Source organism: Schistocerca gregaria, chromosome 5 (genome assembly GCF_023897955.1).
Source record: "Schistocerca gregaria isolate iqSchGreg1 chromosome 5, iqSchGreg1.2, whole genome shotgun sequence".
Classification (NCBI taxonomy): domain Eukaryota; kingdom Metazoa; phylum Arthropoda; class Insecta; order Orthoptera; family Acrididae; genus Schistocerca; species Schistocerca gregaria.
In genome coordinates this window covers 545214706-545230390 of record NC_064924.1, presented here as the reverse complement: position 1 = coordinate 545230390, position 15685 = coordinate 545214706, and the positions used below count along the sequence as shown (strand labels likewise).

The 15685-nt window shown below is 38.7% G+C and overlaps 1 protein-coding gene across 1 annotated transcript in view; it reads left to right on the top strand.

The window, feature by feature from the left end:
* Positions 1 to 15685, top strand: part of LOC126272070 (E3 ubiquitin-protein ligase MIB1) — a 1610869-nt gene that overhangs the window by 64173 nt on the left and 1531011 nt on the right. The window contains exons 8-10 of the mRNA XM_049974615.1: positions 8200 to 8347; positions 9454 to 9695; positions 9807 to 10004. Of these exons, the coding sequence (XP_049830572.1) occupies positions 8200 to 8347; positions 9454 to 9695; positions 9807 to 10004 (588 nt within the window). The remainder of the gene's footprint in view (positions 1 to 8199; positions 8348 to 9453; positions 9696 to 9806; positions 10005 to 15685) is intronic.

Below are 15685 nucleotides of genomic sequence, written 5' to 3'. Positions count from 1 at the left end.
ATTGTCCTCAAGTACATCACCCTTGTATAAACCTTCTATATACTCCTTCCACCTTTCTGCCTTCCCTTCTTTGCTTAGAACTGGGTTGCCATCTGAGCTCTTGATATTCATACACGTGGTTCTCTTCTCTCCAAAGGTCTCTTTAATTTTCCTGTAGGCAGTATCTATCTTACCCCTAGTGAGATAACCTTCTACATCCTTACATTTGTCCTCTAGCCATCCCTGTTTAGCCATTTTGCACTTCCTGTCGATCTCATTTTTGAGACGTCTGTATTCCTTTTTGCCTGCTTCATTTACTGCATTTTTATATTTTCTCCTTTCATCAATTAAATTCAATATTTCTTCTGTTACCCAAGGATTTCTAGCAGCCCTCGTCTTTTTACCTACTTTATCCTCTGCTGCCTTCACTACTTCATCCCTCAGAGATACCCATTCTTCTTCTACTGTATTTCTTTCCCCTATTCCTGTCAATTGTCCCCTTATGCTCTCCCTGAAACTCTGTACAACCTCTGGTTCTTTCAGTTTATCCAGGTCCCATCTCCTTAATTTCCCACATTTTTGCAGTTTCTTCAGTTTTAATCTACAGGTCATAACCAATAGATTGTGGTCCGAGTCCACATCTGCCCCTGGAAATGTCTTACAACTTAAAATCTGGTTCCTAAATCTCTGTCTTACCATTATATAATCTATTTGATACCTTTTAGTATCTCCAGGGTTCTTCCACGTATACAACCTTCTTTCATGATTCTGAAACCAAGTGTTAGCTATGATTAAGTTGTGCTCCGTGCAAAATTCTACTAGGCGGCTTCCTCTTTCATTTCTTAGCCCCAATCCATATTCACCTACTATGTTTCCTTCTCTCCCTTTTCCTACACTCGAATTCCAGTCACCCATTACTATTAAATTTTCGTCACCCTTCACTATCTGAACAATTTCTTTTATTTCATCGTACTTTTCTTCAATTTCTTCATCATCTGGAGAGCTAGTTGGCATATAAACTTGTACTACTGTAGTAGGTGTGGGCTTCGTATCCATCTTGGCCACAATAATGCGTTCACTATGCTGTTTGTAGTAGCTTACCCGCATTCCTATTTTCCTATTCATTATTAAACCTACTCCTGCATTACCCCTATTTGATTTTGTGTTTATAACCCTGTAGTCACCTGACCAGAAGTCTTGTTCCTCCTGCCACCGAACTTCACTAATTCCCACTATATCTAACTTTAACCTATCCATTTCCCTTTTTAAATTTTCTAACCTACCTGCCCGATTAAGGGATCTGACATTCCACACTCCGATCCGTAGAATGCCAGTTTTCTTTCTCCTGATAACGACATCCTCCTGAGTAGTCCCCGCCCGGAGATCCGAATGGGGGACTATTTTACCTCCGGAATATTTTACCCAAGAGGATGCCATCATCATTTAATCATACAGTAAAGCTGCATGTCCTCGGGAAAAATTACGGCTGTAGTTTCCCCTTGCTTTCAGCCGTTCGCAGTACCAGCACAGCAAGGCCGTTTTGGTTAATGTTGCAAGGCCAGATCAGTCAATCATCCAGACTGTTGCCCTTGCAACTACTGAAAAGGCTGCTGCCCCTCTTCAGGAACCACACGTTTGTCTGGCCTCTCAACAGATACCCCTCCGTTGTGGTTGCACCTACGGTACGGCCATCTGTATCGCTGAGGCACGCAAGCCTCCCCACCAACGGCAAGGTCCATGGTTCATGGGGGGGGATGAGGATGATAATGAGGATGAAATCCAGACAGGTAGCAACAGAAGATAGAGTTCAGTGTACAAAAAGACAAAGAGAATCCGATTCAATGACAGGCAATAAAAGGCAAACACAGTTACACCACATTCATGGAATCAATGTATATTTTTTGTCACTCTGTAATGTTGAATGTATTCTAGTCATTTAGTGGCAGTGATGGATGTCCAGTTAAAAAAGAAAAATTGTTATTAGACTTGGAACCAATTGCATACTCCTGTTTTTTTTGTTTTTTTTCTTCTTCACATAAGGAAAGAGATTGCCAGCTGTGCTGACATTGATAGCAACTTTTTATTCCAGTCTATGATTAATGAGATAGAAGACGACTGTGGCACAAAAAGTCTATTTTATAGTGCTGGAAGTACAAAATGAGGCATTATTGAAGAGTTATGAAGTCATTGGCAAAAATAAATAGCACAGGTTACAGCAGTGAAAATTTTAGAAACTCGGTATCATAGATACTAGAGACTCAAGTAACAGAAACACTAAAACTGTAGTTTCAGATCCAAACCATAATTGTTTTGCTGTGACAGAGATGCCTCTGTTGCAGTGACTTTGTCCATGTCTCATCTGAGTGCATGAAGGAGAATAATAATTAAAAGATGATAAGGAATGCAAATACTGTTACGGGGAGTATTAACAATTGTTAATCTAATAATGTCCACAAGTAACAAAGAGGTAAGGGTGCTAATTGACAGTGGCAGTCAATTTATCAACTACAAGAGAGAATGGATGCTTTAAGATTGCGGAATATATCTGCAGTTGTAGTTTAAACACGGTTTGAAAAAAAACTTCATCTCCCCACAAGGGTATCTTACAGTTGCTGCTGAGATTGATTATTTGAAAACTGAAACTGTTGGGGTTTACACTTGCTAACACTTTTTATTCCATATTCACTGGATAGACACATGGTGGATAAGTACAGAACTACACAGTCGAAGGGTAGTCTGGGTCCGAGATGGTAATAGTCATCACAAGGCAGCAGGCATAATTTGTAGATCATATGGAACACCATCGAGAACTCTCATTGTCGACAGAGCACCTGCTTATGTGAGGCAGGTCAGCCATGAGATCCTGACAGGCAATGTGGCAATTGCTTTGAGGGCATGACTTCTTTCCAGTGTTCGTTTTGTGGTGGCAGCTGTGGATCGCTTCAGGATAGTTGTGATAACGCCATCTTGCTGTCTGCGTTGTTTAGATCAGAAACAAGTTTTTATATGGTTTGTAGAGACACTTTGCATTTAAAAAAATTGAAATTTTAATAAACAAGAACAAAGATGGTATTATCAAGACAGAAGGGGGAGTTCATCTCGTATGTATATTAAAGCAGATAAACCAAATATTGAGAACACTGCAAGTGATGAAACAAGGGAACAAATTGAAGGTTTAGTGACAAAGTACATTCCAACAAAAATGAAAACTGTTGATATTAGAATGAAGATTGTTGCGAAAGTACAACAAACAAAATATAGCATACCCAGAAGTTTAGCATCAGGAGAGAAAGAAGATGTCAGCAACCAAGTCCAGTATCACTTGGTCAAGGAATTTTAGAATCAAGTTCATCAAAATATAGTGTTGAAATTAATGTAGCAAAATGCCATGTCTTGAAGGGAATGGTCAAGTTTCTTTGCACAGTGTTGGCAAATTCAACCTTCTCCCGAAAAGGTGAAAGACTAAAAACTTTCAAGAATCAAAATTTGTTTCTGTGATACAAAGTTTCATAGGAGTTACAGGATGCTTTAGAAATTTGATATCACAGTCCTCTACAATTCAAAAACCCGTGAGTGATTTACTGAGGAGCAATCAGGAATACAAGTTCGAAGAAGAGTAGTAGCGAACATTCAAGAAGTTGGATTTTTTAAAAAGATTCTTCAATGAAAAATACACATAAGCAAACAAAAAAGATTCTGAAGTTGTGTTACTTCAAAATGTTCCTGATAATCCATTACACACAGTGTCGTATATGAATGAAGAAATAACCCCTCAAGAAGACCAACTTGCTAGCATCAAATGGTGTTCTAACAAAGTTTTCCAGTACAAAGATGGTGGTCTTGTGGCAATAAAGCAAACATAAATTGGACCAAAATTAAGCTGTCTTTACTGAGTTTGAAAGTTAAAACTAATTATACATATGATGTTTACTGAAAAGGTGATAACCATAAGGGTCCCAGGACTACACAACAAGCACCAAATCTATGCTGTCCTGATCAAGTGACTAATCATCTGTGTCAGATGACTGTCTGGATGGTCAAATGTTGGCTTCGGATGCATGTGCTCTCTGGTATGCACACCTGCAGACCAGTTGGTGTTATCAAAGTGACCAAAGGTCAAATGAACACTATGTGACGTTGCCACAGATTAAGCACATAAAACAAACTGTTACATACTCTATCTCCCCCCATGAACCATGGACCTTGCCGTTGGTGCGGAGGCTTGCGTGCCTCAGTGATACAGATAGCCGTACCGTAGGTGCAACTACAATCGAATCTGTTGAGAGGCCAGACTAATGTGTGGTTACTGAAGAGGAGCCGCAGCCTTTTCAATACTTGCATTGACAACAGTCTGGATGATTGACTGATCTGGCCTTGTAACATTAACCAAAACGGCCTTGCTGTGCTGGTACTGCAAACGACTGACATGCAACTTTACTGGTGGTCAAATGATGATGGCATCCTTTTAGGTAAAATATTCCGGAGGTAAAATAGTCTCCCATTCAGATCTCCAGGTTGGAACTATTCAAGAAGATGTTGTTATCAGGAGAAAGAAAATTGATGTTCTTACAGATCGAAATGTGGAATGTCAGATCCCTTAGTGGGGCAGGTAGCTTAGAAAATTTAAAAAGTGAAATGGATAGGTTAAAGTTAGATGTGGTGGGATTTAGTGAAGTTACTGGCAGGAGGAACAAGACTTCTGGCCAGGTGAATACAGGATTATAATTAAAAAAATCAAATAGGGGTAATGCAGGAGTAGATTTAGTAATGAATAAAAAAATAGGAGTGCAGGTAAGCTCCTACGAGAAGCATAGGGAATACATTATTGTGGCCAAGATAGACACGAAGCCTATGCCTACCACAGTAGTACAAGTCAGTAGTACAAGTTTATATGCCAACTAGCTCCGCAGATGAGGAAGAGATTCAAGAAATCTATGATGAAATAAAAGAAATTATTCAGACATGAAGGGAGATGAAAATTTAATAGTCATGGGGGACTGGAATTTGATAGTGGGTAAAGGAAGAGTAGGAAAAGTAGTAGGTGAATTTGGAATGGGGATAAGAAGTGAAAGAGGAAGCTGCCTGGTAGAATTTTCCACAGAGCATAACTTAATCATAGCTAACTCTTGGTTTAAGAATCATGAAAGAAGGTTGTATACATGGAAAAGGCCTGAAGTCACTGGGAGGTTTCAGATAGATTATATAATGGTAGGAGACAGATGTCAACTCTGACCACAATCTATTTGTTATGAACTGTAGATTAAAACTGAAGAAACTGCAAAAAGTTGGGAATTTAAGGAGATGGGATGTGTATAAACTGAAAGAGCCAGAGGTAGTAGAGAGTTTCTGATAGAGCATTAGAGACTGATTGACAAGAATGGGGGAAAGAAGTACAGTAGAGGAAGGAATGGGTAGCTTTGACTAGTAAAGGCAGCAGAGGATCATGTAAGTAAAAAGATAAGGGCAAAAGAAGAGATATAAAAATGCAGAAAATGAAGCATACAAAAGGAATACAAATGCCTCAAAAACGAGATCGACAGAAAATGCAAAATGGCTAAGCAGGGATGGCTAGAGGACAAATGTAAGGATGTAGAGGCATATATCACTTAGGGTAAGATAGATACTGCCTACAGGAACCAGGAAAAGAGAACCACTTGTATGAATATCAAGAGCTCAGATGGAAAACCAGTTCTAAGTAAAGAAGCGAAAGTAGAAAGGTGGAAAGAGTATATAGAGGGTCTACACAAGGGCAATGTACTTGAGGACAATATTATGGAGATGCAAGAGGGTGTGGATGAAGATGAATTGGGGAATATGATACTGTGTAAAGAGTTTGACAGAGCCCTGAAAGACCCCAGAGTACACAACATTCCAAGAACTACTAACAGCCTTGGGAGAGCCAGCCCTGACAAAACACTACCATCTGGTGAGCAAGATGTATGAGGCAGGTGAAATACCCTCAGTCTTCAAGAAGAATATAATAATTCCAATCCCAAAGAAAGCAGATGTTGACAAATATGAAAATTACTGAACTATCAGTTTAATAAGTCACTGCTGCAAAATACTAACAAGAATTCTTTATAGACAAATGGAAAACCTGGTAGAAGCCAACCTCTGGGAAGATCAGTTTGGATTCCATAGAATTGTTGGAACACGTGAGGCAATACTGACTCTACGACTTATCTTAGAAGAAAGATTAAGGAAAGGCAAACCCACATTTCTAGCATTTGTAGACTTAGAGAAAGCTTTCGACAATGTTGACTAGAATACTCTCTTTCAATTCTGAAGGTGACAGGAGTCAAATACAGGGAGCGTAAGGCTATTTACAATTTGTGCAGAAACCAGATGGCAGTTATTAGAGTGGAGGGGCCATGAAAGGGAAGCAGTGTTGGGAAGGGAGTGAGGCAGGGTTGTAGCCTATCACCGATGTTATTCAGTGTATGTATTGAGCAAGCAATAAAGGAAACAAAAGAAAAAATGGAGTTGGAATTAAAATCCATGGATAAGAAGTAAAAACTTTGAGGTTTTCCGATGGCGTTGTAATTCCGTCAGAGATGGCTGAGGACGTGGAAGAGCAGCTGAATGGAATGGTCAATGGCTTGAAAGGAGGATATAAGATGAACATCAACAAAAGCAAAATGAGGATAATGGAACATAGTCAAATTAAATCCAGCAATGCTGAGGGAATTAGATTTGGAAATGAGACATTTAAAGTAGTAGATGAGTTTTGATATTTGGGGAGCAAAATAATTGATGATGGTCGAATAGAGAGGATGTAAAATGTACACTGGCAATTGCAAGGAAAGTCTTTCTGAAGAAAAGAAATTTTTTATATCAAGTATAGATTTAAGTGTCAGGAAGTCTTTTCTGAAAGTATTTGTATGGAGTGTAGCCATGTACGGAAGTGCAACATGGCTGATAAATGGTTGAGACGATAAGAGAACTGAAGCTTTCGCAAAGTGGTGTTACAGAAGAATGCTGAATATTAGATTGGTAGATCACGAAACTAATGAGGAGGTACTGAAGAATAGAATTGTGGAGAAGAGGAATTTGTGGCACAACTTGACTAGTAGAAGGAATCGGTTGGTAGGACATATTCTGAGACATCAAGGGATTACCAATTTAGTATTGCAGGGAAGCGTGGAGGGTAAAACTTGTAGATGGAGCCAAAGAGAGGAATACAGTAAGCAGATTCAGAAGGATGTAGGTTGCACTAGTTACTCGGAGATAGAGAGTCTTGCACAGGATATAGTAGCATGGAGAGTTGCATCAAACCAGTCTCTGGTCTGAAGACGACAACAACTGCAACAACAACATACTCTATGGCAAATGCCCCATATAGCTTATGCGAATAAATGAGCTGATACTACTGATTAGCAACTGGGATGTTTCAGGACGCATCACTACCCATGACACAATTAGAGACTTTTTTTATACACTTCATTTAATAAAATCAGTACATTAAATACTGGTATACAAAGCCATGTTACCTTCAAAATGGAACTTCATATTAGTGCTACATTATCTTCTAAACACAGGAACAGTGTCTTCTTTAGACAATTTACACATGCAGCAAGTAAATTTGTGTTGCAACTTCAGAGTGTGTAACTTTAAATGTGGTGTTTAAACCTCTCTTCAGGTCCATGAGAGATTATCTTTTTTAGTCTGATTTGGATGCCGGATTTTTCATTATGTAACAGAGGGAATGATCAAAAATATCTACAGACGTATTGGAAAATTTGTATCTACCCAATAAAAAAGTTCCTGAATAATGCAATCCCCCACAGCAGAAATACAACATGTTGCCATTATTACCATGTTCTTTAAATGCTTAGTTATTAATGTCAATATTTTTTTAAGTTTGCATAAAGATGCAAGTGTGAATCTATGCATTTTGTCACCTTATAAGTTAATTCCCATTTACTGGTGATTAACTCTCTAGATCGCACTGATTTCAGGTTGCTGCATTTTATCGGCACAGTCAATTTCTTGGTGATCAAAATCTTTATTTTCATTTCAATTTCCTGTACCTCATTGCTTGATGACTTCATCATTGATTACTTACATTCACTGCTGATCTATAAATTTGACTCTTCAGCAAGACCATATTTGTTGTTCTTGTAGCAGAATATGGTAATTTATTTCTGTGTTAACTCTTGAAGATTTTTTAATTTTTTAGCAGCTGTTGTGCTCCAATAAGACTTTGTGAATATGTTTCAGACTCTGGGAAAAATTGGTAGAGTGCAGCAGATATATCATGACAATGATCTGAAAGTTGAAGTTTGTGGCACCTCATGGACATATAATCCAGTTGCTGTCACAAAAGTGGCATCTTCAGATGGCAGTATTCCAGGAACATCTAGTGGAGGTATGGTAATAAAGTTATTATCTTTTATTCTGCATTTCTCCTAAGAGTCATTATCTCTATTTGGCAGATATTTGCCATTTTTCTGTGTGTTGTTGGAGCCAGCCTAAACAAATATGTTTAAATGGGACAGCAAAACACACACAATTGCAATTTCTCCAGCAGTGACTGAATAGCATTGCTGTATGGGAGTGGCAGACAGACATCATAGCATTGGCTGGCACACAAGATGGGACTAATCATATCAAGATGATGTGATGAATGTTTGAGGATACTAGATTACTTTTTTCTTTTTTTAACCCCAAAACATAGTAAAATACAGTTGTTATCATAATGTTAGTGGCATAGAAAATGAAACACTAAGGCTATTCTGTAAAGTGGTAATGTCCAGGGGTGTATTAGTTCTGTAATGTGATTAGTCTCTAATACAATCATTAAGAACAGTGGATATGAAAAGATCTTTAAACATTTGTTTACCACATCGTACTTGTCTCACTTGTTCCTTCTTGTGCTGGCCAGCCCTGTGCTGTCTCTCTGCTGCTGTCATGTAATGGTGTTACTTAGGTGTTGTTGGTCTACTAGGTACTTTCCATGTTTAACAGTCCATGCTAATACAGTTTGTTAAACAGAATATCACACTACATCATTCTATCAAATGGACACACAAAATTCTCCTTTAAAAATTGTTTTGTTCTAAACACAAACTAACATTTCCTGTTGACTTGGTGATACAGGAAACATATGATGAATGGTATTTGTTTACATGGATTCTGTCTGCATGTTGCGGGGGGGAGGGAGGGGGGGAGGGAGGCAGAACACCAGAGATAATGAGCTTGGTGACTCTTTGGCAATACACCAGGTAAACTGACAAGATTTGTTGTGTGGATCAATACATTAAATTTATGGCCTTCCAAAGCAAGGAAGCAAAGGAAGTATTTTTCTGAAGTTTATCAAACATCTTAAAATTATTTCAGTTGACTTTGGTCAATTTGATACCAAAGCATTCTCTTTCATATCTGTGTCCTGTACAAGATGAGCATTTGAATTATTCTCTAGGAAGCATAATTTCTTGCTGGGACATTTGGGTTAAATGACCTTTTATGTTCCAGAGAGGCTGAGTGCACTGCTTAAAAAGTTATTTGAAACACATGTTTCTGGAGATGTGACAGAAGAGCTTGTCAAAACAGCAGCAAATGGAGATGCACAGAAGTGTGAAGATTCCCTTAAGAGACCTGACGCAGATGTAAATGGTGTATTTGGAGGTCATACAGCTCTGCAGGCTGCAAGCCAGAATGGCCATTTAGAAGTAATCAAAATCTTGCTACGACATAAGGCTGATGTGGAAATAGAGGTTAGTATATATTACGTGTGTCAAATTGAATGCTTACTATGCTCAGTGTTTAGTTAACAACTTACAGTATGCTGGAAACATATTTATGTAGACTTTGATGTTGCTTTATAGGATAAAGATGGTGACAGAGCAGTACATCATGCAGCTTTTGGCGATGAACCAGGTGTAATGGAACTCCTTGCTCATGCTGGTGCAGATTTGAATGCTCGAAATAAGAGACGCCAGACTGCTCTACATATTGCTGTGAACAAAGGTCATGTTGGAGTAGTAAAAACACTTCTGGAGCTCGGATGTCATCCCAGCTTACAGGTATTTCTGAATATTCTGCCTCTGGTATTGATTGTTGAAAATAGTTTAGCGTATTTATCTGACTATGGAAAGATTTTGCTCAAATCCATAATTCAAAAAATACAGGGTGGTTTTACATTTACAGATAAAGCTTTGGTAGTTGAGGTCACACGCAGATTTAATTTGATGATTTCAGAAGGTTGGGAGGGGTACTAGCTTTGCCGAGCACTAGGATGAATGTTGCGAGAGAATCAGTGGATGGCCAGCAAATTTCGTTGTATTACCTACAACGGAAATACATCCCCCACACCCTGCTTTTTGTGAATATTTACTGTGCTTGAACTGCAGCTTGCTACAAGCTAATTATAATCGGAATAGAACTGGCTTTACAACAGAAAAATACTCAACAATAGTACACATTTCTACAGGAGACAAATTAATGCTACCATAAACATGTTCAGACAGAATACACAAGATGCTAGATGAAAAATGAAATACAAGGTACAACAACAGCACTATGGCTGCTGTTGCTCAATAGTGATGTTGATTGTCAAGTTTGGCAAAAATAAGGACACACACTATTAGCGAGAAGTGTTCGAATTTTTGCCGATTCAGCACAAGGGAACTGAAAAGACAACACATTGTTGATAAATGCGGATATACGTAGGTTGGTAAATGCGGATATACGTAGGTTGGAACTTAAATAGTGGCACCTATTTATTCACAACCAATTTAAAACAGTTACATGTTTGCACCTGTTACTGTCCTTCAAAGTAGTCACGAGCGTTGTGTAGAACCCATTAACAGCTATATGGAAGGCATAGTATACCGTTAGCAGAGCCTGTTCTGTTGATGGTGCGAATGGAGCAGTCTGCTGGCTGTGGAATCTCTGGAACAGTTCTGAAGCAAATGCCATGAAGTAGTTCCTTCATCTTTCGAATCAAATCAAAGTCACAAAAACTTAAGTCCATGGAGTATGGTGGACGGTACAGTACTTCCCAGTCCCATCGACCGAACAGAGCAGCCTCAGCTTGCGCTGTTTGCACCCGTACATATTCGTGCAAAATAATGGGTGGGCTGCGCGGAAAGTGTCGCCACTTCTTTTGGAAAGCTGGTCACAGGTGATGCTCCAAAAACGACAAGAACTGTTCCATTGATTCGACTGGCAGCATACCGCTCCATTTGCACCATCAACAGAACAGGCTGTGCTAACAGTATACTACATCTTCCACATCAGTTGCAACGGCTCTACACAACACTGGTGACTACTTTGAAGGACAGTAACAGGCGCAAACATGGAACTCTTTTGTATCGGTTGTGAATAAATAGTTGTCACTATTTAAGTTCCAACCGTCGTACAAGTTCGTGGTTGGTTCACGCAAACAGTACAACAATTATATTAAGTTATTGGTAATTCATGAAGCAGAAGGCACAGACAACTGCAGAGTAAGAAGAAAATTTGAAGTCACAGAACTGAATGTTCTTAGGGGGGCATCATATGAAGAATATATGAAGGAACACCTGTTCCACATGACAGACTTCCAGGGGACTAAAGCCGGAAGTGTTTCATGAATTGTAGCAGCAGATTGTTTAGTTCATGTGAGAGAAGCATGATGAAAGCTTACATTAGTCATTCAAGAAACTACAGTCCGAGATAAGCTTCATTTCTTGCTCACAATATGCCGGAAAAGGCTACAGAATGCAACTCACTTGCAGCAAGGCTTGTAGCTGCAACAAGGTGCAGTCATCGTACAGAAGGTAGCACTAAGGAGAAACTTCAAGGATGTAGAACAAGTCAATGTACACATTACCACTAGACAAAAACATCAGAAAAACCTAATGTGTATACTACACCAACAATAAACTATTAATGTAATGCTTAGTGTTAGTCATGCTTGTTGTTGTTGTGGTCTCCAGTCCAGAGACTGGTTTGATGCAGCTATCCATGCTACTCTATCCTGTGCAAGCCTCTTCATCTCCCAGTACCTACTGCAACCTACATCATTCTGAATTTGCTTACTGTATTCATCTCTTGGTTTCCCTCTACGATTTTTACCATCAGTGCTGCCCTCCAGTGCTAAATTGGTAATCCCTTGATGCCTCAGAACATGCCCTACCAACCGATCCCTTCTTCTAGTCAAGTTGTGCCACAAATTCCCCTTCTCCACAATTCTATTCAATACCTCCTCATTAGTAACATGATCTACCCACATAATCTTCAACATTCTTCTGTAGCACCACATTTCGAAAGCTTCTATTCTCTTCTTGTCCAAACTAGTAATCGTCCATGTTTCACTTCCATACATGGCTACACTCCATACAAATACTTTCACAAACGACTTCCTGACACTTAAATCTATACTCGATGTTAACAAATTTCTGTTCTTCAGAAACTCTTTTCTTGCCATTGCCAGTCTACATTTTATATCCTCTCTACTTCGACCATCATCAGTTATTTTGCTCCCCAAATAGCAAAACTCCTTTACTACTTTAAGTGTCTCATTTCCTAATGTAATTTCCTCATCATCACCCGACTTAATTCGACTACATTCCATGATCCTCGTTTAGCTTTTGTTGATGTTCATCTTATATCCTCCTTTCAAGACACTGTCCATTCCGTTCAACTGCTTTTCCAAGTCCTTTGCTGTCTCTGACACAATTACAATGCCTTTGGCGAACCTCAAAGTTTTTATTTCTTCTCCATGGATTTTTACTCCTACTCTGAATTATTCTATTATTTCCTTTACTGCTTGCTCAATATACAGATTGAATAACATCGGGGAGAGGCTACAACCCTGTCCCACCCCCTTCCCAACCACTGCTTCCCTTTCATGCCCCTCGACTCTTATAACTGCCATCTGATTTCTGTACAAATTATAAATAGCCTTTCGCTCCCTGTATTTTACCCCTGCCACCTTCAGAATTTGAAAGAGAGTATTCCAGTCAACATTGTCAAAAGCTTTCTCTAAGTCTACAAATGCTAGAAACATAGGTTTGCCTTTTCTTAATCTATCTTCAAAGATAAGTCGTAGGGTCAGTATTGCCTCACGTGTTCCAATATTTCTACGGAATCCAAACTGATCTTCCCCAACTTCGGCTTCTACCAGTTTTTACATTCGTCTGTAAAGAATTCATGTTAGTATTTTGCAATCGTGATGTATTAAAGTGATAGTTTGGTAATTTTCACACTTTTCAACACCTGCTTTCTTTGGGATTGGAATTATTATATTCTTCTTGAGGTCTGAGGATATTTTGCCTGTCTCATACATCTTGCTAACCAGATAGTAGAGTTTTGTCAGGGCAGGCTCTCCCAAGGCTATCAGTAGTTCTAATGGAATGTTTATCATATCTCCCATTTCATCATCATATACATGCTCTTCCATTTCCATAATATTGTCCTCAAGTACACCGCCCTTGTATAGGCCCTCTATATACTCCTTCCACATTTCTGCTTTCCCTTCTTTGCTTAGAACTGGGTTTCCATCTGAGCTCTTGATATTCATACAAGTGGTTCTCATTTCTCCAAAAGTTTCTTTAATTTTTCTGTAGGTAGTATCTATCTTATGCCAAGTGATCTCTACATTCTTATATTTGTCCTCTAGCCATCCCTGCTTAGCCATTTTGCACTTCCTGTCGATCAAATTTTTGAGACGTTTGTATTCCTTTTTGCCTGCTTCATTTACTGCATTTTTATATTTTCTCCTTTCATCAATTAAATTTAATATTTCTTCAGTTACCCAAGGATTTCTACTAGCCCTTGTCTTTTTGCCTACTTGATCCTCTGCTGCCTTCACTATTTCATCTCTCAAAGCTACCCATTCTTAATCTACTGTATTTCTTTCTCCGAATCTTGTCAGTTGTTCTCTTATGCTCTCCCTGAAACTCTGTACAACCTCTGGTTTAGTCTGGTTATCGAGGTGTCATCTCCTTAAATTCCCACCCTTTTTCAGTTTCTTCAGTTTTAACCTCCGGTTCATAACCAATTGTGGTCACAGTCCACATCTGCCCCTGGAAATGTCTTACAATTTAAAACCTGGTTCCTAAATCTCTGTCTTACCATTATATAATCTATCTGAATTCTTCCAGTATCTCCAGGCCTCTTCCACTTCTGCCACTTACATTTCCTGAAAGCTACTGCTGTGAAAGAAAGCTGCTGTCCCCTCAGTTTTGTTACACAGCTGCTGTTTGTCTGCTGTTAGTAGCTTAAGAGTTACTTGATTTCAATGGTATTTTTCAAAGAAAACATTTTTACATCTATATGTATTGAATCCTATTTATAATTCATTATAACTTGCTGCACAGCATACAACAAATGCTTGTATTTGCTATGGAGCTAACAGAACTGTTCAGTCCCTGATTCTAAATATTCATATAATTTTTTTGACTGTCTGTCTATTGATCTTATAATATAACATTAATATATATTCAGATAATTTTTATAAACAGTGGATAGTGAGAAAGGCTTTTAATTTTTATTGGAATTGCTAGATATTCTTAATTTCTTACTTTACATTAGATGGGTGCTTCTTGAATGTCATACCACCAGAGCACATAACTCCACTCAGATCCCTTTACAAGGAGGCAAAGTCTGCATGAAAATTATTTTTGTGTCCTGTGTTGTGACTTGTACATCACAGTCAGTTGAAACTGATTGTTATTATTGGCAACAAAGACTATTAATGATTCGGTGTATTGGGAAGCAAGTGTAAGAATTTCTAGACCCTTAAAAATGCTCATGCAGGGCGAACAATGATATACTTTAGACAATATTCTAATTGTTTTCTTCTCCTGAACAAACACCTCATTTATTTTGTGTGCTGCCCCAGAAGACAACAGGGAATGAAAACATGCATAATAAGGCAACACTTTTGCCTTCAGAGGAACACAGTGAGAGAGGCTTCTAAGGGCATAAGATGCTGCAGTGAGCTTCTTGACAAGGTTATCCATGTGTTGACTACATTTTAACTTGTTATCCGTGAGTTCTTTTAATGATTGAACATTGTTGGCTGAGGAACTCACTGAATGGAGCAATATGTTTGTTCTCTGATGGATGATGATTTAGAATCAAGCTTCAGAGTAGTCAAGTTTCCATGTGGAGAGTGAGTGGAATGCAAAATATCTTGTTTTGCATGAAGTCGTCAAGTAATTTGGTAACTGATTATGTGAGCAGAATCGATAATAATAGACACAAGGTCTTCCTTATCATCCAAAAATTTGACAGCTTGAAATATACTGGAGGTCTTATCTGACCTTTTGTTCTACCAGGTGATGATTTGTTTTTCTACTTGTGCACTGCAGTTTGTGAAAACCACAAGAGAAACAATGGTAAATGTGGCCGAAGTGAATTTTGTAACACAGGTATCTAAACATCAGATTGTATAACTGATATTGCTCTCTGCCTTTAAAAATTCTTTACCGTGTGAAATCCTAAGGCACTACAATTAGAGCCTCTGTGTATCATGACCTTATGAAATTGGGCTGTAGAGGATGGAAAGCATGAATGTTGGATTATGTTGATTGACGGAGAATTTTTGAAGAGGCTGTGGCTCACTGTGAACTGTAGAGCTGAAGGAGAAGGAGAAGGAGAAGAAGAAGAAGAAGTGTATTGGCACAGAATTGTAGAGGTCATTGATATGCCCATAGGAATCTTCTGCTAATCGTTTGTATGTAAGTTGACAAAGCATCAACAGTGGTTGCCAAAG